This window comes from Nycticebus coucang, chromosome 8 (genome assembly GCF_027406575.1).
Source record: "Nycticebus coucang isolate mNycCou1 chromosome 8, mNycCou1.pri, whole genome shotgun sequence".
Taxonomy (NCBI): domain Eukaryota; kingdom Metazoa; phylum Chordata; class Mammalia; order Primates; family Lorisidae; genus Nycticebus; species Nycticebus coucang.
Window position 1 is genome coordinate 41,390,325 of NC_069787.1, and position 27,371 is coordinate 41,417,695.

Below are 27,371 nucleotides of genomic sequence, written 5' to 3' on the forward strand. Positions count from 1 at the left end.
CTAGGTTTCAAGGACAAATATCCCAAGGTCCTACTCTCATCTCTTTCAAGTTCAGAATTGTGTTTAAGATGCAATATTTCCCTTCTCTCTGTCAAGGATTGTGCATAGAAGAGACCTCAAGGTGTCCAAAATCTCTATGTTTTGAAGATGTCAAAAGCACAACATATAAATTGTTAAATCAGTGTTGGCAGTATCTACTATAGTTAAGCATTCGCCTACCTTGTAACCCCTCAGTCCCATCACCGGGTATCTTCCCCACAGAAATGAGCACCCTCTATACCCAAAAACTCACAGAAGGATATTCATAGAAGTGTTATTAGCGATAGCCCCAAACTAGAAGCCACCCAAATGTTCATTCTCAGGAGAATGTGTGAAAAAGCTGTGATAGAGGCATAAAATGGAATACTTGATTAAGCAATACTCTTATGATTTCTGGTACAGGCAACGATATGGATGCAGCTCAAACACGTGACTGAGAGAAAGAAGCCAGACTCAAATGAGTACATTTTATTGTTCCATTATGTGAAGTTCTAAAACAAGAGAACGTAATGTATGGTGATGGAGGGCAGAAAGGTGCTTACCCTGGGAGAAGAGGAGAGATTTACTGGGAAGGGGCATAAGTGAACCTTCTAGGGGGCAGGGGATGTTTTATACCTCAATGTTGGAAGAGTTTATATGGCAAACACCTGTAAAACTTCATTGAACTGCACACTCCCTATAGTGGACTGTCTGCTACACTCCAATTTTAAATGTTTGAAAACTAAGCAAGTTCCCTGAATGTTGCCTGGTGAGCCAGGAAAACTCTGATGGATGTGGGTCAGATCCACGGTGTCCTTGACACTTTCAAATTGAGTCCTCAGCCTCTAGGGTACAGAGTCAGGCCATGAAAAAGAGCCAGGTGGGGACCACAGGAAGGACAGGAGAAAGGCAAATGTCTTCAGCTTCAGCCAAGATTGAGCTGTGCTCAGCCCAATTTGGGCATATCGTACATTATATGAGAGTATTTCCTCTAAAAATTGTGTGTGCTAACTTTCACTAGCCAAAATTGTAAAAAATGATAACTAAGCCGGCATCTCCCAGTTTCTAAATGGTGTGAACAAATGGGAGTTGGTTATATTTCTTACCACAGGTCTTGAAGAAGACTCTTAGTCATCAGTAATACATCAGCAAAGACCCAGGTGGAATTTTCTCACTCACCAAACCATAGTCATCGAAGGGAAAAAGAGGCCTCCACTGAGTCATTGAGGTTTTAGGCAGACACAGGTTGGCCTTATTTTCCAACAAGGCTCTAATGCAAAGGAGTTGGCAGGCACGTGAGGGACATTTCTTTAATCTCTAAGTCTGGGAGCTGCTCCTTATGATATTCTGGCTTTGTGATGTTAATATCGTCCTTGGGGCCCAGCCCTACTTCTCAGAGCTGTGTGGGGAGATGTGAGAAGCAGCTCTGATCCCCTTTGAACCCCCCTGGAGCAGGTCCTTTTTCTATGTCCTGGAATTTTCTTCCACAGATGAGGTTACTTGTCCCCTTAACCCTTTTGTTAAAAAACAAACACACATGCACACACAAGAGACTTAGCCAAATTTCAAACACCCTCCCTTCCTGTGCCCTCCTTGCTGGTAGAACTTAAAATGGGACCTCAGGCCCTTCTGCCCACCCTGGATAATCCCTGGGGTGCAGCAGGTAGGACTTCTCTTGCTCTGGCCCTGGCTTACTCTCTGGGGAATCACCTACTGTCACCAAACAGCCCAGAGCTCCTCTTGGGGCTGCATTCATTTATTCAATAATTCATTCTTTCTTTCAGTAAGTCTCTGTCAGACATTTCCTCTAAGCCCAGCTCCGGGCTAGGCTCTGGGGAGATACTGGGAACATGGCCCGATTCCCATATCAAGCTGAGTGCAGGCCAGTGGAGAAAACACACCTAAAAGGATCATAATTCAGTGGGGACTATTGATATGGGGGAGTCTGGGGTGCTGTGGGAGCACATGGCTCAGGGAAACCTCCCTCAGGAAGTGGTGTTTCCTCCAAGACCTAAAAAGGATGAGAAGGTATCAGCCAAGCAGGGTTGGGAGGAGTGTCCTGGGTGATGGGAACAGCTCCCACAATTGCTGGGAGGAGGGAGAAAGCATGGCTTTCAGGGAACCCAACTAGTTGTTAGTGGCAGGAGTGTGGGGTGTAAGGGAAACTGGCCCCTTTTCCCTCCGTGAGTGTCCCTCATTTGACTGCCCCAGTGTTCCCTGCACTTTGGCCTCCCTGACTGCTCCCGGAACATGCCAGGCACACCCCAACCTCAGGACCTGACTCTCCCCCTAGCCATCTGTTTGGCTAACTCTCTGCTGCCTTCAAGTTTGTGCTCACATCTCACCTTCTCAATGAGACCTGTTTGTCACCGCATATTATCCCCACTTCCATGAGCCCAGCCCTTCCCCTCCTCTACTCTTCCTTTTCCCCTGGTATTAACCACTGCCCTCTGCCACTTTACTGACTCGATATATTCATCGTCCATCTTCCCCTGTGTGCACCACAAGGACAGGGACCTTCATTGTGCTCACTGAGGCAACCTAAGCCCTTGAACAGTGGAAGGAAGAAATAGGATTTGAGAGGCTGGCAGGGAGGGGCTGGATTGCAGAGGCCCTGTGGGCCAGGGGAAGGCACCTGGGATTGATTCCAAGAGCAAAGAAAGAGAAGGCACTGAAGGGTCTAAGTGAGGCAGAATCAGGGTCTGAGTTACAGATTAAAAGCTCACTCTGGGTCTGTGTGGGAAATGGCTCAAAGGAGAGCATCTGCGGTCAGTACCTACATACCTGGTGGTGGTACCTAGGCTGGGGGCAGGGCCATGGGGGTCTGGGGAGAAGTGGCTAGACACCAGGAGGTAAACCCACCAAGCCACCGTGATCTGAGGACTATGAGGTTGTGGACACCCAGGCTCCTGGCCTGAGCAGCAGGGTCACTTACTCATCCTTATATTCAGAAAAATGCTCACTGGGATGTATTTCTATTTTCTCTATTTTCCATTTTAGTCACCTAGCGTGCAACATTATAAAATAAACATATACAATTGTGCATATTTCTTTCATTAAGACTATAAATGTAAGCAAATATGCACTATACAGTTATTGAATGTATTCAACACTACTATATTATTTAATATTTAATAAAGTTCACTTTTAAATGCCAAAAATAAATAAATTGTGGACTTTAGTAATGGTTAATCTTTGCTTATTACTCATAACAAATGATTATACTACATATATGTACAGCCTCATACATTTAAGGTGTTAATAATAGGGAAACTGGGTGTACAGTAGAAGGGAATTCTGTACTATCTTCCTAATTCTTCTCTGAATTTAAAACTGTTATAAAAACTAAAGTCTATTTTAAAAAAAGAACATGAGTCTTATAATTGCCACACACACACATGTCCCGAGGACTATAGCAATTTTTTTCCTCTGGAGGGGACTTTGATCCCAGCCAGACCCTTCTGTGACCAAAAGATGTAAGGACATTACAAATATCTCATTATCCCTCCTTCTGCCAAGGAACAGGAGGGGATCCTCACCTTCACCTACTTTCTTTCTGTTTACAGAAAGAATACTCTCCTCAGGCCCGATTTCATAGTGAAAATGAGAAGCAGAAACTAAATGACTCAGGTAAGTCAGACCCACCTAGAATTCTTCTGGTGCAACTGGAATTAATCCTTTCCACATGCTCCACAAAAGCCCATCTCTTAGCCACTCCTTTGCTCAATGGCTGATTTGGTTTTCCTCTTGAAGCAAAAGTTTTGGTCCACCTGGGTTCAAATTCCAGCTCCACTACTAAATAGTTATGTGATCTTGGGCAAGTCACTTGAGCCTTATTTTCCTCATCTCTAAAGGAGACATAACCAAGGGCTATTGAGTGGATTAAGTGATATGAACTGTAAATTGGATATAGTTTCATCCTCTGAAGAAGGGATATAAGATAGTGAATGGCAAAGGTCTGGCATTATGCCTGGCACTCCTGATGGCTTGTTGTTGTCAAGAGACATGATCAATATGACCAATCAGTAAGCCCCCCGAAGATCAAGTGTCACCTTGAGACCCTGGGTTGTGTCTAAGGTGTGTCAAGTGGATCCTTAGGACACTGGGTGGTGTCAGAGGGGTAAAGAAGTGTAAGAATCCCTGATTCAGAGCAAAACTGGGCCTGGAAGTGGCCAAGGACCATCTAAAGAGGGCTTGGCTAGAAATTGGCTTAGGAGGCATCAAGGTTCCTGAAGGATCATGAAGATTAAACAAGGCTGGAGATGACACAGAGGCAGAGGGAGGTGGTACTGTGTGGCTGAGACCCCTAACAGTCAGCTCCGTTCCCTGGCCCACCCAGGCACAGCCTTGAACAAAGACTATCCAGTACCCTGGACAGCTCCAGAGATCTGTAGATTTCAGGGGGACAAGTTTTGTGGGCTGAGAACTGGGCTGGATCTTGACTGTACAAGCATGGGCAAGCCACCTTACCTCCTTAAGTCTCAATTACCTCACCTCTAAACTGGAGGTGATAGTGATACCTACCCTTCAGGACTAATGTGAAGAGTAAATGAGATAAAATAGTTAAAGATACAGTCGAGCAGAATGGCCTATGTCAGAAAGTCAGGCCATCTGAGCTTGTTTCACAGCTCCACCCTGTGTGACTTCAGAGAAGTTGCTTAACCTCTCTGAGCCTCAGTTTTCTCTCATCTGTGAAGTGAGAATGCTAATAGACTCACTTCATAAGATCATGAAGATTAAACAAGAAGCACACAATAAACATTCGTTGTTTTTTTGTTTTTGATAAATCTTAGCACAGCACCAGACACAGAATAGATAATCGGAGCTAACATCTTCCACCCCCCCCAAGTGACTTTGCCCCTCTCACTTTTAGACTCTTTTTGATTGGTCTTCCTGTCTCTGTTAAAGGCAGTCATCGAAGCCAGGGAAGTCAATCTTGCGAAGTCCCACAGGCCTTGACTCTCAACCTTCTTCCACCAGCAAAGTTCCCTGCCTCTCAGTGCCACCCACGCCAAGATGCTTGGGATAATTTTTTGACGAAGTACTAGTATAGCCGGTATATGCTGATACATTGTATAGTGTTTGTTCTGTGCCAGCCACTGTTCTAAGGTAGATAGATAGATAGATAGATAGATAGATAGATAGATAGATAGATAGATAGATAGATAGATATCCCACTATTTGTGTGTGTGTGTGTGTGTGTGTGTGTGTGTGTGTGTGTGTGTTTAACCTCACAACCCTGAGAGAGAAATACTCTGGTTATCCCCGTTTTACAGATGAGGAAACGGTTTCTTCAAGGTCAAGTAACTAAGTTGTGAGGTCACACAGTTATTGGTGGCCCTGGGATCTGATCTCAGGAATGGCACTTCAGAACCCCACTTCTTCTGGTCGCATTCAACTAGGCCAAGGGCCAAAGAATAGAGAAGAGTGGGCGGGAGCCAGAGGCTGGAAGTCAACACTGGTGGTTCTCGCCTTGGCGCTGAAACCCGGGGGTTGGGAGTCCTCCCGCCAAACTCTCACTCGCGCTCTGCCTACTACCTGGGCGCAGATACCTCCAGGCCTTACCCCGGCCCCCCTTCTCCCGGCGGCGTCTCCTGCCCGCCCCTCCCGTCGCGCCGTAACCTGAGCCGCGGCGGGGTTTGGGCAGCGGGTCAACGTCACAGTGGCTGAGGCGCTCAGGCTCGGCCTCCGCCCGCGCCGCGCGCTCGGGTCCCGCAGTGACGACTCCGCAGTCGGGCGCTCGGGCGCATGGCGCAGAGGCTGGGCGAGTGGGCGCGGGGACCGGCCGAGGCCACCGGGCTGTACCGGGCCGTGCTGCTCAGGTCGGGTAAGTGGAGCAGTGCCACCCCCTCCCACTGTCGCGGCAGGGAGACACGAGAAGAGCGCTGGGTGCACAGAGCCAGCCCCTGGCTGGCCCCGCCGCGGGGCGCCTCCGTCCTGTGTAGCTCCGCTTTCCGACCCCTCCACCATCCTTTGAAGTTACTTTTCCCCCTTTCTTCTTTCGTTCCTTTTTTCCTTCCCTCTTTCCTTTTTTCTTCCTACATTCATCCTTTTGGGGATCTTTTCTTACATATATTGTTTTCTTCTTAACACACGAGCGCACACACACTTTCTTAACTTCAAAAGTCCTGCGAGGTTCCCCTCTGCAGAGACTCACAGCGCGCGTCTGGAGGGGCGTGAGGTTTGGAGCGGGAGAGCGGAACGGCACCGCCGAGTAGCAGCCAGCCCCTGGGGCGGGAAGGGGCGCGGCCCGGTAGCCAGCTGGCCAAGGGCTTGGGCATCCAATGGGGCGTTACGCAGGGAGGGGAGTTAGTTACAGGTAGGAGAGGAACCGTTTTTTTCTGTGTATTGCGTGCAGCGATTTGGAAGGAAACACTGTGGTTTTATTCTTTGAGGATGGGGGTTGGATGACAGGTGTGTTTATTCTCTTAAGCCTTTTGGTTTGCTTGTTTGCAGTGAGCACCTATTACCTTTCTACTCAGGATGATAAGAGGAGTTTTTTAGGAAAATAAAGAAAACGTAATATATGATCAGTTTCCAAATACTTTGGAAACGGGCAGGTAGGAAGAAGAAAATGAATGCCCTCCGCAAGCGTTCCGAGTCTTTCCTTGCGTGCTCTGTGCTCTGTGCCAGGAGAGAAGTGTTTGGAGGTGATAATCAGCCTGGTGCCCGTCCTTGACAGCGGGGGCGGGGGCGGGTGGTGATTACAACGTATCAAGGGACTTGAGCTCACGGACCAGCCATCCTCTCCTTGGGCAAAGAGTCCGCCCCACCGGTGCTCCTGCCCGAAGACCCCTGGAGCCAGCAGCGCCCCACCGGGCCCCGCGGTAACTGGTGCCTTTCTAATTTAGACGAGAGAGGAGCCCTATCATCAGACGGGTCTGAAGTTCTGGCAGAGGCGGGCAGACAGAGGGAAAGGAGCCCTATAATCAGACGAGTCTGATTTAAATCCACTCTGCCTGAGTGACCCCACCCAGTTCTTCTCTTCTCCCAAGGCGGAGACTTTGTGTCCCCTTAGCCCGGCGCCGCAGCTGTGAGCCTCACACTCTTAGCTTTCAACCTATCCGGAATAGCAAACGTGTCAGAGGCATCGGAGTACCACATGCTTGGCCCTGGTATCTGTACCACGCTCAGCTATAAACTGGGAAGGGAATGGAGGACTCACTGGAGGGGAGGGAGTGCTTTATTGAGGAAGCGTGTAACTGTGTGCTGGGCACTGTATGGTGGCTCGTTCACTCTTCACAACTCTACAAGGACACTGATGGATTACTGTCTCCACTTGATAGAAGAGGTGGCTGATGCTCAGAGAGCTCTGAGCAGCTTGCTCATGGGCTGCTAAGAAACATTTTCTACCCCACAAAGAGACAGAAAACACATTCAAACTTAGATCCATCCATGAGAATAGTGATGATAATAATGGCAAATGGGTAGATATTCATTATTGCCCTCTCTCCATCAAATGCTGTATACCTGTCACCTCATTAACTCGGTTCCTTCATTTATTCATTCACCAATATTTAGTGACCTCTTATGCCCTCAGCTTTATGCAAGGCGTAGGATGTATTGATCAAACAAATATGTTCCTCCTCTCAGAGTGGTAAGTAAAGTTAACCTATCTGGGAAGGGTGAGGAAACAGAGGCTCAGAAGGTCACATGACTTGTCTAAGGTCACACAGCTAGGCAAGGAGGGGGTGGAGCTGAGATTGGAACCAGGGCATGTTGCTTCTGGAAGCACTCCTCTGGTTGTCTCACATAAGAAGAAAGAAGTGAGAATGGGAGGAAGAGGCCAACTTGGGGCTTGCTACTCCCTTTCAGAAGCCCCACAGAGGAGCGTCTGGAACCATATCCAAGACAGCCAGGTTTTTTTCGTTTTGTTTGTTTGTTTGCAGTTTTTGGCGGGGACTGAGTTTGAACCCACCACCTCTGGCATATAGGGCCGGCGCCCTACCCCTTTGAGCCATAGGCGCTGCCCCAAGACAGCCAGTTTTATTTACAGCAGCCTCACATCATGCACCAAGTATTATAACACTTTTAGAAAAATGTTCATCCCAAGCTACTTCAAAATAATGTCTTAATATTAAAGTGATACATGTTCACCATAGGTTTTTTTGGTTTTGTTTTTTGAGACACAGTCTCGTTCTGTTACCCAGGCTAGAATGCCCTGGTGTCAGCCTAGCTCACAGCAACCTCAACTCCTAGGCTCAAGCCATCTTCCTGCCTTAGCATCCCAAGTAGCTTAGACTATAGGTGCCCTACAGGCACCTGCCACAATGCCCAGCTCATCTTTCTATTTTTAGTAGAGACAAGGTTTCACTCTTATTCAGGCTGATCTCAAACTCAAGTTCAAGGGATCCTCCTGCCTCAGCCTCCCAGAGCCCTAGGATTACAAGCATGAGCCACCACGCCTGTCCTTGCCATAGATATTTTGAGAAATTAAGAATGAAGAGGGAAGCTTAACTCATAATCCCACACCCGACAAGCAGCTGCTGGTGATGTTTGGAAATGTCTCCTTCCAGTGCTTGCGACTACAATTTGTGTATGTGTTTTACTATTGAGATCGTCCTGACTCTAGTTTTTAATGCTACCTTTTTCACTTGGATGTAAATGTTTTATGCTCTCAAATTATCAAAATAATAACCTCCACTTATGGAGCCCTGACTGTGGCAGGCACTTGGTAAAGCACTTTCCATACACTATCTCCTTTGTTCCTCAAAAGAATACAAGGAGTGGAGGATCCCCTAGGTGTCTGGCAGTGCAGCTAGGATCAGGATTTGGAGTTGACACTAGAGCCTATGCTCTTAATGACTTGGCTGGAAGGCCCACCTCTGTGGAATAACTCACACTTAGCCATGCCTGGGAATCTGTAGTGAAAGTCCACCTGAGGCCTGTTAACTCTCATCCTACCTAGAGCTCCCTGAGGAGGAGGAAACCATCTCTCTGCAGTGCGGACAAAAGGGAACCTCCCCAAACGCCTGCACCTCCCCAGATGCAGCAGCAACTATATTTATCCTCTGGAGCCAGAGGGGCAACCGGAGCGTCCATCTCTGCCTCTGCCAGGAAGGGTTTGCCAGATAAAATACAGGGAACTCGGGTAAATCTGAATCTCAGATAAACGGTAAATAGGATTTTAGTGTAAGTAGGTTCCAAATATTGTATAGAATGTAGTTATACTAAAAAAAAAAATCTAAAATTCAAATTTAACTGGATGTGTGTCATTTTTGTTTGCTACCTCTGGCAAACAGGAATTGTGGAAGTTTGCTTGACTTGACAAACTTTGGTTTGCCAGGTTTAAAACTCTCTCTCTCTCTCTCTCTCTTTCTCTCTCTCTCTCACACACACACACACACACACACACACACACACACACACTTCCTTGTATCCACTCCCATCCCTAGATCCACTGTCTCCCTTGTCTGGCTACAAGGAAATTAAAATGTGCTGGGGCTAGGGGGCACCCCAGGCTTATTCTGCAGCTATGAAACCAAATTAACCATGTCTAATTGCAGCTGGGGGTAGAGCCAGCTCTCTGAAACAAGACTCTCAGTTCTCCCCCACCCCCTCACACTTTCCTGTTTTCAGCTTGAAATCCCTCCACTGGGGAAATTCTTCCCGATTCAAACTTGTTGTAAAGGAGACTCTCATTTTGTTATAATCGTTCCACAGATCCCATGACAAGCTTTTTCTGCCAGTACAGCTTCTTCTCCCTTAAGTCCTTTCAGCACAGCATGTTTGGGGGGCATGGTTTGATCCTGGGTCTGTTTTGTGGGTGACTTCTCAGAAACCTCATTGAGGCCGTGAAAAGGGGCCTTGGAGATTTAGACTGAATACAGGGCCGAGGAGGAAGTTTTGAGTTGCCATGGAAACTTCTTGTCTGATGTTTGTGAGCCCAGATATGCTGCTCCAGGCACCCACTGGCTTGCAGAAAGGGGGCAAAAATGCTAAGAAGGCCAATTTTGGAGGTTTATTTTCTGCACACTGCAGCCCAGTGTAGTACAGATGCTAGAAAGTTCCCTGGCTCCCGCTCAGACCTGCCTCCCCTGGACTTCACTGCTCTCCTTTCTTCCTTTTGGGTTCTCTGGTTCCCAAGAAATCAGACCATAAAGGGACAAGAGTGTGGGAGGGGCGTGCTCAGTCTCTGAGAGCATGCTGAAGTGCTCCAGCCCACTGTGGGGCTGAGCAAGAACTCTGAACCTCAGGCTCAAGTATTTCAGAGTCCCTCCTTTTGGAAAGTGGGAAAACCTCTATGGAAAACCACACAGTTTTCCATAAAACTGCCATGACCTAAAGCAAATTCCCGAAAGCCTCAGTTCCTCAGAAGCCCTCTATTTTCCCATATTCACAATGGACATATCTGAAGCAGTTATGCTTCATAACTAGCTATAGTTGGTTGGGAAAGGTTTGCTCTTTCTCAATTTTTAATCGTTAGAGCTTTCTTCTGATAACAAAAGCAATATATGCTTGGGTTTTCTTCTAAGTTACAGTCATTACATAAATAGAGCAACAAAGGAGAAGAGCCTTTAATTTTATACCATAGAACAGTGGTTCTCTAATTCTCTAATATAAATGAATTCCCAGGGTAGTATGTTAAAAATCAAAATTCCCAGCCCGCTCAGAGATTCTGATAGAGCAATCCACAAGCACGTACCAGTAATTCCATTTTAACACTCATTTCAAATGATGTCTAGTAATGACATTTGAGATACATTGATCTGAACTGACCTCTGCTAACAGATTAATGTATATGCCTCCAAATGATCAAATGAGTCTCTACATACATACATAGTAACTTTTTTATCTTGGAAAAAAAAGATACTGCATAAGTGCATATGATTTTGCATTTTTTGGAACAGAGTCTCACTTTGTTGCCCTGGGTAGAGTGCTGTGGCATCATAGCTCACAGCAACCTCAAACTCTTGGGCTTAAGCAATCCTCTTGCCTCAGCCTCCCAAGTACCTGGGACTACAAGTGTGCACCACAACCCCTGGCTAGTTTTTCTTTTTCTTTCTTTATTTTTAGTAGAGATGGGGCTTGCTCTTGCTCAGGCTAGTCTTAAACTCCTGAGCTCTAGCAATCCTCCTGCCTCAGCCTCCTAAAGTGCTAGGATTATAGGTATAAGCCACCATGCCCAGCCTGTAGTTCACTTTTTGTTATATATGTAGAGAACATCTTTTTCAGGTCAATAAATAGACATGTTTATTGGTGGCATCCATGATGGAGTGCAGTATACTCTCTTACTGATGGGGTGTGGCTTTCGCCCATTGATCTCACATACAGTTACGTGCACACACAGACACACAGCAAGATGGTGCTGTAATAACTTCAGGAACATCAGTGTATTTGGTGTCTTCAGGTCAACAATAGTTATTGGGCATTTTGGTACTGGGACAGGTCTAAGGAGGATGAGGTGAGGTCCTTGCCCTCAGGCTGGAGGTCTGCAGGGTTTGTACATGAGTTTAGTGAGTAGAATCCCAACTGCCTAGGGAAAATTGCACTCAATGTTGGAAGTCTCCTGCCCAGCTCTCTTTGGCTCTCACCTGCACATTCCTCTGGGGTGCACTTGATGCTGGGGTGCTGTCTTCTCTGGGTGTAAGAGGAAGTCGCCCTGCCCCAGACCTCCTTATCCCCTCAGCTGTCATAAGGCATTGGGACAAATTCAGATAAGCTACTATAGACCCTGAAAAATGTTGAAAATACTCTTTTCCAGAGCTGTATGGCATATGGGAAGGAACCAGGGGCAGCAAAGAGTGGTTTGACAAGAATGTAATTGTCCTCTTCTACTGTGAGAGTTTAGTGACATTCAGGCAGATACGACAGGGTGGGAAGCTGGGGGAGGGGGTGGTTGCCATTCAAAAGACCTCAAAAGAAGCAAAATATTCAAAGAAGAAACATAAAGGACCACACATCATTTCCAGAAAATTGTTTTATACCTAAAAATTTAGGACCCTCCCGAGTTCAAGTGGCTCTAGAGTGGGTGGCTTGGTCAACCCTCCTGGATCTGACGGACCTGCTCCCTCCCGGCTCCAGGCTCACCTCCCTCACACACAGAACTACTTCCATGCTGGCCTGCGTCTGTCACAGCAAGCTCACCCCCACCCTGAGCCTTTCCACTGGCTGTTCCCACTCCCTGGACATCCTGCACACAAGTGCAGTCTTCACACCGCGGGCTCCTTGTGATTCTACTTCCCTAAACCACCGCCCGCTCAGTGTCTGCCCTTCCTATGCTCCAGTCACTCCCTTTGACCTCACCCACTCTTCCTTCCACCTTAGCATTCCTCACTGGCTGATGTTTTCCTGTGTGTCTCCTTATGCACTGCATTCCTCCTTAAATGTAAGTTCCCTGAGGACAGGGACAATGTGTCATTCACTTGGAACAGTGCCAGGAAGACAGTAGGTACTCAATAAATGTTTGTTGGCTGGGCACAGTGGCTCACACCTATAATCCTAGCACTCTGGTAAGCCCAGGTGGGTGGATGGCTTGAGCTCAGGAGTTCAAGACAAGCTTGAGCAAGAGTGAGACACAGTCTCTACTAAAAATAGAAAAATTAGCTGGACATTCTGGTGGGCACCTGGACGCCTAGCTACTTAAGAGGCTGAGGCAGGAAGATGGCTGAGCCCAGGAGTGTGAGGTTGCTGTAAGGTAGACTGACAACACAGCACTCTAGCCTGAGGCAGCACAGTGAAACTCTGTCTCAAAAAATAATCACAATAATAACGTTTGTTAAATGAGTAAACAATGTAAGCCAAGGAGGACAGATGAGTGCATTCTTCATGCCTTCATTCACATTTGATACGTGTCCTGGGCCACATTGCCCTCCAGCTAGCCAGGACTCTATAAGAAAGAAAAGTTGGGGTGAAGGCCCACTAGGGACCCCAGCTTCCTAATCTGAGGACTAGGATAATGCTAACAGCTAGAAAACACGTCCAGATTTTCAAATGAAAGCCGGTTCTGAAATTAGGAGAATGACTCTATTACCTGCAGGCATTCAGGCTGGCCTTAAGGATCTACCCACATTCTTTATTTTTATATTCACATATTTATTCCTTGAGCCACTATTTATGGGACACAAATTCTGCCAGGCACAGTGCTACATGCTGGGGCCCTTCCCTCCGTCACCTAGAGTCCGGGTCTCTCCTCAGGGAAAGTCGTATTTGCTGAGCACTGACTATATGCTTCCCTAATGTCAGGTCATCCGTGTCACCTCCCAGGCACCTTCGTATGCTCCACATTAGGCCCACACAGAAACCAAGGCTCAGAGACCTTGGGTGGCTGCCAAGGGGCTGGTGTCAGAGCTGGGGCTGACATAGGAGCCTGCTGGAGCCCAAACACATCACTGTCCACTCTCCCTGTCTTCCTGTGCCATGTCCTGTTGACTCCTCTGGGAAGTTCGGATGAAGTTCAGGGTATCAGGTAAACTGTGTGTGTTTTTGACCCATTGGTCGGTGACCAGGAACTGACCAGATGCTAAATAGTTCCCCCTCCCTTTACACCCCACTCCGTACTCTCCAAGAGCCATTTTTCCTGATGAATTCATCACTACAGCAAGAAGCGTGGCTTCCCCTTCCATCAGGAAAGGGCTGGAACCCACTCTTGCCTGACCCTCCCTTTAGAAGGGAAATTCCTTTCCATGAGCCACCTCGTTCAGAACAAAGTGTGGCGTGTTTCCTATTTCTCATCAGTCTGACAAAATAGGTATTTATTTGTGCCTTTCAAGCATGTGGCTTGGACATAGCGTTCTGCATCATGGAAGTGGCTGTGTACCAAGTGAAATATCTGTTACTATAGTAACAGTTCCTTTTTATTGATACCAGAATAAACAGGAATGCAAAGGCTGTCTCACTTGTTGGCACATTTCAGCTGCCTCCCATCCCCAGGGGTTTAAGAACCACCCTTTGGAGGCAGCCCTCCTTCCTAGTCCAGGACTTCCTGGTGGAGTGAGGAACACAGCTACTCTGCTCCTGAATTCCCTTCCCAGGGACTCGGCCCAAGAAGTAAGACCATTTCTATTCTGTTCCACCTGCTGTTGAACTGGGTGCTGTTTAGGGACAGGCAGGAAGGGAGGACGGCAGCCTTCAAGCACTGGGGTGGGCTGTCAGGGTAGTCGGGCACCCCTGGGCTGCATCCCACCCCTGTGAGATGGTACAGAGGGTACCTCCTGGCAGCCTGGGTTTGAGAAAAAAGTAGGAGATCTTTTTCTTCTAAATACTTAGATGAATCTGAATTAACACATGATATGGCCTCGCCCAAGTCAGTTATCACACGGTATGGGAGCTTTAATTCTCTTAATAACTGAGGACAGAGGCTAGAGTGCTTCAGGGTGGTGCAACTGAGGGAACACAGGTTTTGGTGACAGAGCTCAGTTCAGATTCCAGCTCCTTCATTCACTTGCTGTGCAATCTGGGTAAACCAGATGACCTCTCTGAGCCTCAGTTTCTTCAGCTGTAAAGAAGAGGTAATAGCCAATCCTCAGACTGTTGTAAGAATTTCGAGAGACTTTGGTCCTGAATCAAGGCCAGCAGTTTGCTGAAGCTGTTGGTTTCAAGCAGGAGCCTAAAGAATTATCTTTCTATGGTCTGTTGGCCATTTCAGAACTTTGGAAATGTAATGGTCAATTCATCAGAAAGAAACAGTATGAGTCATTGGTGATAGATGTAGGCTAGTATGATTTGTAGTCTTAATACTGGGGTTCCAAAATACCCATAAAATATTATTATATTTATCTCACAAGGATATTTGTTATTTGTTAGAATTATAATGCTGTTAAATCTTAATTACAGCTCCCCAAAATGACTGTGGGTTTTTACCCAAAATAAAAAGATAATTCTACAGAAAAAAAAAAAAGAATTTCGAGAGACATGGCCGTGAAGTGCTTAGCACTGTACGTGACACACAGCAGGTGCAGGTTACTGTTAACTGTGTGCCTTTCTGGTGAATTTGGCTTTAGCACTTTACAGTACAAGTCTGGGATTGGGGCAGACATTGAGAGCTATAGGGTGTATCTGTTTTTGAAACTGCTACCGAACCTGGATGGTTTCTGGGTAGGAGGCAGCCTCAGCACCTGTGTTTCTGGGTGGCTTATATCTATGGTCCCCAACCCTGGGCTGTGGAATGGTACCAGGCCATCACCTGTCAGGAACTGGGCCACATTGCAGGTGAGTGGTGGGCGAGCAACCAAAGCTTCATCTGTACTTAACAGCCGCTCCCCATAACTCACTGATTCTTCATTATGGTGCCTCATATAACTATTTCATTATATATTGCAATGCAATAATAACAGAAATCAATGTAATGAGCTTGAACCATCCCAAAACCATCCCCCCTCGACTGGTCCTTGGAAAAATTATCCTCCATGAGTCAGGTCCCTGGTGCCAAAAAGGTTGGGGACCACTGGCTTAGACCCTGAGTGGTTCTTTTACTCTATGGGTGGTAGGTACCTTCTGGGATCTTCCCCCCAGAGGCATCTGCCAGATGAAGTGGCTGGCATTGTGCCACTGGGGATCCAGCAAGAAGATGTCTGTGCTGATGCTCATTCCCGATCAACTGCACAATGCTGGCCACCAACCTTGCTAAGGGTATCTAGCCCGGAACTGTCTGCTATGGAATTGGTTCAAAACTCCAATTGCCCACACAGGCCTTCACAAAGTAGGCAGTCACAGCAGACCCAAGGCACAGCATCCAGAATGTTTGTCTTGAGTCATAGCATGCAAATGACAGGCAGTTCTGATGGGGCATTCTGGGCCCCCCAGCCAGAGGCTCCCGGGAGATGGGGAGGTGGCTCCCAGATATGCAGTTTTTTGATTGCCGGCCAGTGAAATACAAATGGGCGCTTTCCCCATCGGAAGGAACAAAGTGAGAAGGGTCAGGAAATCCAGTGGCCACACTTGTCAGTTTTCCTGAATGCCTCTTCTTCCTTTGCCAGTCATTATTTTGAAAGCCTCTCTCTCTTCTCTGTTCTGCCGCCCCGTTAAATGCTGAACCAAGAAGTCCTGAATGTGTTCTGAACCCAGCAGCTTGAACAATAATGAGAAACAAGTATGGGGTCAGGGGGGCTGAGGAGTGAAAACTGACCTCCCTGAGGAGGGAGGCCACTGGCTGTTCCCTCCCAAACAGTGCTCAGCCTGTGGGCATGCTGGCTGGTGGATTCTAGCTTGAGCCCAAAGTTGCCGGGGCCGGTAGGGGCCTCCCCATTGGGAGTTTGTATTTCATATGGCCTAGGAGTCCTCAGGTTAGCAGGCTTCCATTCTCATCTAGGGGCTCACACTGCCTCTTCATTAGGCTTTCTTGAGTATCCAGAGAGAGAAAAGGGATATAACTCTGCTTTATCAATTACAAAGACATTTCACACCTGGAAGACAGTGAGCGGGTAGAAAGAGCACTGAATTTGGAGTCCAGAGGTCCTGGCTTTGCCATTTACTCTCTGTGTATCTTGGGACAAGTAGCATGGCCTCTCTGAGTCTCGGTTTTCTTATCTGCAAAATGAGGTACCACTGGCTTCCTCCCAGGCCAATTGCAAGATCCAGATCAAATGTCAGGTGCTCACCACAGCATCCCTACAGGACAGGAGGACCACAGTTTGCCTTCTGTCACGCCTCAGCACTGGCTAAGCACGTCATGTACATTATATCACTTCACCCTCCAAATAACCCCATGAGTAGGTCATTGTCCCTACCCTACAGAGGCTCAGAGAGGTTAAGCTTTGTGCCCCAGGTAACAAAGCTGGAAAGGGTTACCACCATGATTAAAACCTAATCTTTCACCCCAAAACATCTGCTCTAACCACTGTTTCTTTACTAGATCATATGTCTTTTGTTATCATCAACACCATCAAGTCAGAACCAGGACCACCAGGGCAGGGGAGAGACAGACAGAGGGACATTAAGTCCTTGTAATAGTGCCAAGGCTGTTCTCAGGATGAACTGGGACCTGGGACTCCATCAGTGCAACTTTCCCTCCTTTTCTTCTTATTGCTGTCCTGTGGCTGGGGTGGACAAGTGTTTGGTTTCCAGGCTGCCACCCTAACATCCGCCATGCTCATCAACAGCCTGGTGAGCTCACCCTGGGAGTAGTTGGTGATCCCAGCTGATGTTCCAGGGAACATCCAGGGAAGAGCTGTGGGACCTCCCGGCTCATCAACAGAACTAGGGAGGAACCAAACAAGGGGCTCGAAAGCTTTTACTATCTCTGAACTCTTATTATCCCCACCCTATAAAAATGAGGATAGTCCCACAGTCGGCATAGAAAGTGAGAATTATTTGCCCATCTGTATTCACACAACACACTTAATTTAGCTTCCTCTTACTGGCTGCCTCTACCTCATACCCAGCACTTTCCTTGGCGAGTCTTAACAGTAGCATGATTCCAGAGGAGGGTCCCAGAAGCTGACGACCTGCCCAAGGTCACACAGCCTCTGAGAACTGTGACCTTACTCAGACCCATTCACAACAACCAGGCCAATCAGAATCAGCAGAAATCACTCAGACCAAAACAGAGAAGCTTGTTGTTTTTTTCTTTTGAACCCTATGGTTTGCAAAATTGGATACCTATTTGAATCACCTGGGGAGATTTTAAAACTTCCCCCAAGACCAAGCTGCCCCCAAACCAATTCAATCAGAATCCCTGTGGTGGGACTCAGGCATTGGTGTTTCTGAAACATCCCCTGGTGGCACCCATACATAGCCAGGATAAAGATCCACGGGTTTAACCAGTGCAGTTTGTCGGGAGGATGAGAAAGCTTGATGCAGGACTAAGACTCGTCTGTATTAATGGTAAGTGTAAAGAGCAGCTAACAGGGTGGTCACACTGCACTGCCAGGGGCGTATTCACAGAGTTAACTACCTTCAAGAGTTAGGGACTTGCTGTGGCAGCAGCTCTGGTAGCCAACAGCAAACCCTCAAGTCTGTCTGTACTAGGCATTTGCCAAGCACTTTACAAATATCATTTCATTTATTGTCCAAAAACTTTGTGAAGAAGAGTTCTACCGCATTGCCCATCTTACAAAGGAGGAAACGCCAGTCAATACCAGCTGTCCCACCTACACGTCTCTGCTGTCCCAGCGGGAAAGCAGCCATACCCTGCGGCTGTGAGCGTGGCTGTGTTCCAAGGAGGTGGGATCTGGTCCAAAGGCTACACTTCCCAGGCTCCAGCTCCGGAGAGTAGATAAACTTGCCTTGGGCTAAGAAAGGAGAGAGCCAAGATTCAAATCCAGGTCTGAATGTCTCTGACTTCTATATCCTTCTACCTCATTCTGCATTTCTTGGATAGGCAGTGACAATATTAACTAGACCCTTGACTTTCTCCTCCGGTAGCCTGTTCTCTGCCCTGCCCACTTTTCCTCTGGACACTCACCTTTTTCTTTGCAGAGTTGACTTGTCTAATGCCCACATCACCTCTTCACAGCACCATGGTTACTTCCCCAACAATGCTGAGTCTTGGATCTCTCAGGACACCCCAACAGTTTTGGGAACAACCCCAGACTTCCTCTCAGGATGCCCAGCTGACCCCTAGAACAGCCTGTATTCCCTTGGCCCAGCACCTGTGCTTTGCTGAGCAGCCTCTTTTGTGACAGGGCCTATGTGAGGCTCTTCTAAATACAGGCCTCGTTTAATTAAATCCAAAGGCAGGAAGGCTGGCCCAGCAGTTCTCGAAACCCTGGGGGCTCACAGCATCTGTCACCTCTTAAGGCTGGACACAGTGTATGCCTGGATCTCACACGTGTTCTCTTGCTGCAGCTGTGAACTAAAGAACAAGCCAGACCCCTCAGCATCCCTGCCTCACCAGCCACACCATCCTGGCCTCCAGGAAACACCACCCCGCACAGCTCACTGATGATTTAATTATATATATTTTTTAAAGGTTGGAGCAAACCCTTGCACCAGGGCTGGCCACTGATTGGACCTGGGGTGGGGCAGATCTGACTATATAATTTGCAGATTGCAGTGCAAAATAAGAATGCAGGACCTCTTGTGCAAAATGTATTAGGAATTTCGAGCAGAGACCACAGGTTAAACCAAACAGGGTCCTTCCTGTAAAGCAGCAGTTCTCAACCTGTGGGTCACGACCCACAGGAACTGTATTAAAGGCCTGTGGCGTTAGAAAGGTTGAGAACCACTGCTCTAAAGGCAATCCTGTATGACTCCATCTGACTGACAGGGTGGAGTCTAAGTCTGGGGCAGCCAACCCCCCAACTGGCTGGTGACCCACAGGCAAAGGGTCTCAGCCAGGCCAAGGAGAGATTTTTCATCTGGAATTTAATGGGAGAGAAAGACAGACAGAGATTGTGCATTGGAAGTAAAGGAAATTAGAGTCATTAAAAAAATTCCCGAAGTCTGCTGACAGTTTTCCCCACACAGCAGCAAGAATGACCTTTTTAAAATGGAATCAGACATGCCTTTCCCGGATTGAACCCACCCATCCACCCTCACTCCAAACACTCTCCCAGCCGGTGCCACGCCAGGCACACTGTGCCTTTTTGTTCCCTGAACAGACCCAGCTTGTTCAAGGTACATGAATGTTCCCTACACCCATAACGGCCTCCCTCCTCATTCTCAACGGTCACTCCTGATGTCTCCTCCTCAAAAAGGCTCTCCCCCCACCTCACCTGGCTGAAGATGGGTCCTTCCTTGGTCTCTATAGGAGCGCCTGTTTCCTTCACGAAGCTGTTTTGTTTTTGTTGGTGTGTGTGTGTCTCCCTGTCTCCCTCCCTAGCAGAGTTCTGTGAACCTTGATTATTCAGTTCCCATCTTTGTGTCCAGCATGCACCACAGTAGCACAGATTATAGGAATGCAAACGTGCGTAGAATGTGTGATTGATTTTATTTTTATGCACCATCTCAATGGCCATTCCTGTTATTCCCACTATTCCCAAGCTCCTGGTTTTATATACTGATTTTGTATCTGGCCACATTATTGAATTCTCCCATTAGTTTTAAATGCTTTTCTCATAATTCACTTGGGAATTCTAGGTATATGTGAATAGCTATATCTATGCAAATATTAATTCCGCCATCTGCTTTCCTAAAGTTCTTATTTCTGTTTCCTGCCTTATCACTTTGGCAACATAGAGTGAGTTATTTTAAAGATGGTGCGACTGATTAAAAAAGTGTGCAACTCGGGTGGCGCCTGTGGCTCAGCGGGTAGGGCGCCGGTCCCATATGCCGGAGGTGGCGGGTTCAAACCCAGCCCCGGCCAAATTAAAAAAAAAAAAAAAAAAAAAAAAAAAGAACGTATGCCGGAGGTGGCGGGTTCAAACCCAGCCCCGGCCAAAAAAAAAAAGTGTGCAACTCTGGAAGGTTTGGGACACAAAGGGACCAAGGGCACGGTGAACAGCCAGGGAGCCATGATAGTTATTAAAGTGTGGTGTGACAATGACCTGGACAGGATGACAGGTGAGGACATGAGAAGGAAAGATGTAGCTGAGATTTACTCAAAGGATTGGTAGGCCTTGGTAACAGTAATAGGCAGCAAATGTTGTAGGGGTGGATCCCAAGGCTCCGATCTGAGTCAGGGAGTCCAGATCCCCTGGACTAGGGAAATACTACACTAAAATAGAGAGAGAGGTGAAATAGCCAACTGTTAATTTTATCAAGTGGTCATTTAAAAGTAACTGCCACATTTATTTTTTTAAGAACCAGAAAATTAGAAAGGATATAACCTAAAAGCACACAGCCTCATAAAGAAGATGAGGGGCAAAAGGAATTTAATAGGAATTCTGATTTTAGAAATGGCTCTGAGAATGTGAATTCAAGAAAAAAACTAGCAGCCCTGTTTCTATGCCCTGACACTTAATCTGAGTACATCTAAAATACCTTATAATAATTAACACTCTTTCCAGTTGACACAGCACCTCTACATATGTGGTCTCACTTACCCCTCCAACCAGCACCCTGAGATGGCTGACCACAGAAATCCCGAACATGTCTAGGGTGCCGCTCTGGCAAAGCACAGCCCGGCCAGCTGGATGCCTACATCCCCCTGCTGTGCCATCCTGCTGTGTGTACCCCACAAAATCCTTCCTCTTTATTTTCTTTTTTTAGAAAATCTAATTGAAATTTAATTAAATACATTTCTCTACAATCTTGCAAGTTTTCTTTCTTCTTTTTTTTTTTGAAAAGCAGCCATGCTGTGAATGAGCCCCGTGTGGTTGGTGCGCTAAGACATGCACTGCCTGCTGCTTTTTGTTGTTGTTATAAAGTTTTGTTTTGTTTTTGAGACAGAGTCTCACTTTGTCACCCTTGGTAGAGTGCCATAGCATCATAGCTCACAGCAACCTCAAACTCTTGAGCTCAAGCGATTCTCTTGCCTCAGCCTCCCCAGTAGCTGGGACTACAGGCGCCTGCCACAACACCCAGCTATTTTTAGAGACGAGGTCTCGCTTTAGCTCAGGCTGGTCTCGAACCTGTGAGCTCAGGCAATCCACCCACCTTGGCCTCCCAGAGTGCTAGGATTACAGGCATGAGCCACCACACCAGGCCCCCCTTGCCCTGTATTTTCTGACACCGACATGCCAGTTGGACACTTCCAGATTTCCCCCAGATCACTCTCCCCGTCTAGTCTACCTGGAGAATGCCTGTAAATCCATTAAAAAACATTGAGGCAGGGAATGACTTCCATTCCCTTCCCAGTGTGGGGAAGAAAATGGGTCTGTGCAAAGGGAATATGGTGGTCTTCAAGAGCGTACAGAAGCCTGGTGTGTGAGGTAGGGACATATCCCTCAGTTGCCACATGAAGAGCCTTAGGGCACTGGTTCCCTAAGACCAAAACCTCCAAAGTTTTATTATCAATTACTAGCAAATATGTATCGAGTGCCTACTACATACCAGACCACACTCTGCCCCAGCGCCTGGCACATAGTAGGGGGTCTACTTGAGAAAAGCTGAGCTCATGAAGGGGGTACAGTTTGTGCCTACATTTTCACTGTAATTAATATAAACAGCTAATAGCTAGGCAGTATCTATCCCCTTGAGACATTTTTTTTTTCCCAAGAAGCTTTCTTTCTCTCTCTCTCTTGATTTTGGGTATTTCAGGGGTAGTAGAAAGCAGTCTATAGAGGAGGGTGCCCTTCTGCCTGAATTTTAAGTAAATTGACAAATTTCAAACTGCTGTGATAGAAATGAGGCCACTGAGTTGCCAGCCATTTGCACACAAGATGACAACCATCCCTTTGTAATGAGAGACTCAGCAGTATCCGGGTTGTATATTCTCCTCTTCGGAGCGAAGAAAGGGAAAAGCTGGACCTTCCACAAGAGGACATGGAACCACAGATAGGAAGTTAGACAATGAAGGGTGGTATTTTCTTTCTGTCACTGAATTTATCCAAATTAGCAAGTACATATTATTATTTTAAATAACTTTTCATTTTCTGGTACAAAATCATCACAAAACAGAAACTTAAACACAATTCTTTTTATTATGGGAGAAATTATTTTCTGCAAAGTCAAGCCAAAAGTATACACTTATGTCCACCCACCTTTTGTGACCCAGTATCACTTTACGTCTATACTCCAAACACTTTACAAACGCCATCTCTACTCCTTACCACCCTGCGCCTGCATTTGATTGTCATTTCCATCTTAGAGATGAAGAAACTGGGGCTGGGACAGTCAGGTAGCTTTCCTAGTACTGTACAGAGTAGCAGGTGGCCAAGGTCCATCTGACATGAAAATCCTTGCCCTCCAACTTTGCCCCCAGGGATGAGTGAGATGGTAGGCTCAGCTCTGACCCTCTGCCCATCTCTACAGCTGCCATGTACTCAGAAATCCAGAGGGAGCGGGCAGACATCGGGGGCTTAATGGCCCGGCCAGAATACAGAGAGTGGAACCCAGAGCTCATCAAGCCCAAGAAGCTGCTAAACCCCGTGAAGGCCTCGCGGAATCACCAGGAGCTGCACAGGGAACTGCTCATGAACCACAGAAGGTGGGGACGAGGCCTTGCTGCCTGGACTGAGCAAGCAAGTCCTGGGAGGTGTCCCTGGCGGAGAGCAGATCTAGCTGTCACCCTGGGCTCCTGGGGGCTGAGGGGGGCTCAGGCTGCCCCACATGGTCGCCAGCCAAAACTGTAGGTCCAGTCCCCAGTGGACCCCAAAAGGCCTCATTCTCCAACCCTGCCACCTCGTTTGTGTCTTGTGCCAGGCACTGTGCCCAGACCTGGGGGTATAAGTAGAAATGGAACCCAGTTCCTGTCCTCACAGAGGGGAGGCATACATATCAAGGCAATGGAAGGGATGCTTTGATCGAGGCATAAATGGAAGGGGCCCAAAATGACTTCACAGAAGAGGTGATGCCTCAGCTAAGGCCTGGAGAGAGTCAGGAGGCTAGGAGGTGGGTGGCAGGTAGCAGGTGGCAGAGGGAACAGCACGTGCGAAAGGACAGGAAACACAAGTAGCTCGGTGCAGCTGAGGTGCAGATGTGAGGTGCAGACTGGGGAGAACCATGGCTGGGGAAGGGCCTAAAGCAGGAAATACATGTTGTCTGCTCTGCAGGGCAGAAAGGGCCTCTGGCTGAGGCAGGGTTGGGGGCTCACAACACGGAAGAAGGTACAAATGTTTCACAGAGGCCCGGGAAGGTGGTTGGCTCTTCTGTGGCAATGGCCTAGGTAGACAATGAGAGAGACAGGATGGAGGGGCATCTACGACGTGGCAAGGGTGGGACTGGGCAATTTATGGGATGTGAAGCCGGAAGAGGCAGGCTAAGCCTCCCCTCTGTGGGCAGGGAAATACCTCCCTGCAGACCAGTACCAGGACGAAGGTGGCCTGGCTCCCTCTGCTGGCCAGTTCTGGTATAGCCGGGTGTGATTTCCATTCCTGTTTTCAAATGTATGACCAAAGTTCTAGCAGAAACCCTTTTGCACCCTAGGTAATTTTTGGTTTTGTTTTCACTTAGTATTATAAGAGCATTTTCTCTGATTGCCTTTTAGAGTCATCCCTTTTAATATCAAAAAATACCACAATAACAAGCAAAAGCTTAAAGACAAATTAGGGAAAATATTTTAAATAGAAATTATAAGGAAAAAATGTATATATCCAGAAAAAATAATATATTTAGATCTCTTTAAAATCCACAAGGAAAGGATGTATAAAATATATAAAACTGTACCTAACAGTTTATTCACAAAATAAGAAATACAATTGACTGGTAAACATATCAAAAGCTGTTTCTCATGACTAATAATCAAAGAAATAAATGAAAAACAGGTATTATTCCTTACCTACTAGATTCTCAAATATAAACAGATTGGCTGGTGGGGGGGGGGACAGATGCTTTTGTATACTGTTGATAACCTTTCTAAGGTTAGAAGGGATGGAAGTATGCACCCACAATTTTGTAAAAGAGCTTGACCCAGCAATTCTACTTTTAGAAACTCATCCTAAGAAAATAATCAGAAATAACATAAAACCTGGTCTCTGTAGTCAGACAGGCCTGGATTCGCATCCTTCTTTGGCCCCTTTGTAGCTAATGTAGCTGTGACTTATACTGGAGCCTCAGTTCCTGTCTCTGTAAAATGGGACAATAATGGTTCCAACTCCAGGGCTACTGGGAGGATTGCACAAAAGAATGGTGGAGGTTGGTGTCACCACAGGGTGCAGCCCTGAAATGGGGGAGGGGTGAAGGGGTCTCCTGACAACTCCCCCACCACAGGGGCCTGGGTGTGGACAACAAGCCAGAGCTGCAGCGTGTCCTGGAGCACCGCAGGCGGAACCAGCTCATCAAGAAGAAGAAGGAAGAGCTGGAGGCCAAGCGGCTGCAGTGCCCCTTTGAGCAGGAGCTGCTGAGACGACAGCAGAGGTTGAACGAGGTGAGTGGAAGGCACCCATCCTGCCCTACCCTCCACGGCTGTTGTTTCCTGGCCCAGGGAGGAGCTCTGTGTGTGGCTGTGAAAGGGAAGAGTCAGCAGAGTGAGCACTGGACCAAGAGTCCACCACTGGCCTGAGTCCTTGCTCTGCCATTCACTCTGCTGTGTGACTGTGGGCCAGTGGCTTTCCCTCTCTGCACCTCGGCTTCCTCACTGGCCCAATGTGCCTCATGCTGATTCTGATTTCATTCATAACTGTCCTACCAGCCAGCTGGCAGTCTCATTTTAGAGGTGAGGAGCCTGAGGCCCAGATGAGGTGAGCAGTTTGAACCAGGCTTCACAAGGAGAGCTCATGCTCTGTGCCCGGGCTGCCAGGCTGCTGGCAAAGCTGGTCCCTATGTTGGTTCTGCTATCCCACTAAGAGGATCCCTGGTCCAAACTCCTCATGGGTCTGAGAGTAAGGATGCCTCAGCCTCCCTCACTTCACACCTTTGCCTCTCTCCTCCAGCTGGAAAAACCACCAGAAAAGGAAGAGGACCACGCCCCAGAGTTTATTAAAGTCAGAGAAAACCTGCGGAGAATCACCACACTGAGCAGTGAGGAGAGGGCGCTGTAGGGTTGGCTGCTGCCATCCCCACCACATCGCCCACCTGCTGGACACCCTCCTTCAGCCCTTGCAGCCCTGGGCCCCAGCCCTGGGGCATATGTGACATTCCCACCTTTTCCCATAAAAATGTGTTACCCAAGAGGCCCTGGCTCTCCTAGGGAGGCTGCGCCTTAGCTCCTAGGCTTTTCCTTCTGAGCACCCAGTCCTCCTGCTACAAGAAGAAGCCACCCCAGGGAAAACCTTCACCAAGGCGCCCCTCCCTGATGGGGATTCTTTTCTGGTGGAACTGGGAAGTAGAGGCAGGCAGCCGTCTGGCTGGATAAACCCTCCCTCCTGCCCAGGGCTCCCCACCAGGAACCTTGAGGCCCCACAGGACCCTGCTTCTGGGAGCAGCCCAGCTCCCAGGTGTCAAAGAAGTCTCTCCCTCTCTCCCCTCACCTTCTACTTTACCTGCAGCCAGCAGAGTTTAACTTAAAGAACACTTGCCTCAAAAGCCTCTGAGGAGAGGGGGTGTTGACAGCCCCCCCAACAAGACCAGATAGGAAGGGTACTGAGGGTTTGCCAGGCTTCCCACAACACCTGAGCTTTGCTTTTTTCTTCTGCAAAGCCCTCCCTGTCTGGGCCTTGTAACCACACCTAGCCAAGCAGCATTCCTGCACCCACAGGTCTGTAGCAGTGCTTCACAAACTACGGTGCACACAAATCATGGGGACCTTGCTAACATACAGCTTCTGATTCAGTAGATCTGGGGTGAGGAGGGAGAGCTTGCATTTCTAACAAGGCTCGAGCTGTGAGCAGCAGGGCTGGAGCAGCCAGGGATGGTATGTCTCGGAAATACCATCTCTGAAGCCATCATTGCCCCCCCAGCTCCTGTGGATCTTTGCCCTGAGTGTTCCCATCTCACAGACACACGGTCCCATCCCTTCTCTGCAGCCTTCATTCACTTTTCACCACCACCACCCCTCCCCCAGGACTTTAATCTAGGATGACTATGGCCTAGCAAGTTGTGTTGATTATGTGATTTTTTTTTACCAGATACATACAGAATTGCCAATCTGCATTTCTCACCAGTGTGACAAAACTGTTAATGATGCAATTTAGCCAAAAGAAAAAATATATATATTAACCTTTTCCTATAGCCTTAGGGATTAGAAATATATAATGATTTCTAGTAGGCATCTGAAAGTGTAAATAGTGGTTTGAAAACCCCACTGCCACCTATAAGGACTGGCCCTTAAAAATCAGCATTTCCAGCCTCTGTTGCCTGAGGCCCACCCCCTCCCTGGGCCAGTGCTAATGAATTCACCCATGTTTCTTCCTCAAAAAGCCCTTCCTGGCTCGGCGCCAATAGCACAGTGGTTACCGCGCCAGCCACATGCACCAATTTTGGCGGGTTTGAACCCAGCCCAGGCCAACTAAACAATAATGATAACTGCAACAAAAAAATAGCCAGGTGTTGTGGTGGGTGCCTGTAATCCCAGCTACTTGGGAGGCTGAGGCAAGAGAATCGCTTAAGCCCAAGAGTTTCAGGTTGCTGTGAGCTGTGATGCCACTGCACTCTACTGAGAGCCACATAGTGAGACTCAGTCTCAAAAAAAAAAAAAAATCCCTTCCTACGAGACGCCCAAATATATTAACCTTTTGCTCCTATCCCATTTGTAAAGATTTAGAGAATAAACCAGGCCTGTTTGTTTCCCCCTGAAAATTAAAATCCCACCCTCTGATTTTGGAGTGACAGCAGTGATATAAAAGCATCTCCTTTCAGTCCCCAAACTGCCAGAAAGATCTGCCACTGGGCCACTCTTTGATTCCTGGAAGTAAAGGTGGGACTGACAGGGAAAAGGAATTGTCTCGGTCTGCCCCCTAACCAGGTGGTTTGGATGACTGAAGGTGCCGTCCTTTCCTGTGGTGTAAGAAAGGGGTGTGAATGTAGATAGTCTGGCCTGTGTGTGTGTGTGTGTG

General features: G+C 47.7%; 1 protein-coding gene and 1 non-coding gene across 3 annotated transcripts; both read left to right on the plus strand.

Annotated features, from left to right (window-relative positions):
- The first annotated feature begins 5,585 nt into the window (after positions 1-5,585).
- On the plus strand, positions 5,586-27,133 carry FAM107A (family with sequence similarity 107 member A). Of its 2 annotated transcripts, none has more exons than XM_053600332.1 (4): positions 5,586-5,845; positions 22,753-22,927; positions 24,649-24,805; positions 25,311-27,133. In XM_053600332.1, the coding sequence occupies exons 1-4, from the start codon at positions 5,767-5,769 to the stop codon at positions 25,416-25,418; spliced, it is 519 nt and encodes a 172-aa protein (XP_053456307.1). In that variant the 5' UTR covers positions 5,586-5,766; the 3' UTR covers positions 25,419-27,133. The 2 variants fall into 2 exon arrangements, with proteins under 2 accessions (XP_053456307.1, XP_053456308.1); XM_053600333.1 differs by lacking the exon at positions 5,586-5,845 and adding an exon at positions 13,849-14,007.
- On the plus strand, positions 14,512-14,648 carry LOC128593023 (small nucleolar RNA SNORA2/SNORA34 family). Its single transcript, XR_008382209.1, has one exon. It is a non-coding gene; the product is annotated as a small nucleolar RNA SNORA2/SNORA34 family (small nucleolar RNA).
- Positions 27,134-27,371: the final 238 nt, after the last annotated feature.

Excerpts from the sequence above, each read along its gene's own strand:
- FAM107A (XM_053600332.1), top strand. The coding sequence starts at position 5,767 with ATGGCGCAGAGGCTGGGCGAGTGGGCGCGGGGACCGGCCGAGGCCACC. Across the intron at positions 5,846-22,752 it reads GGCCGTGCTGCTCAGGTCGG|CTGCCATGTACTCAGAAATC; the intron begins GTAAGTGGAGCA and ends CCATCTCTACAG. Across the intron at positions 22,928-24,648 it reads CTGCTCATGAACCACAGAAG|GGGCCTGGGTGTGGACAACA; the intron begins GTGGGGACGAGG and ends CCCCCACCACAG.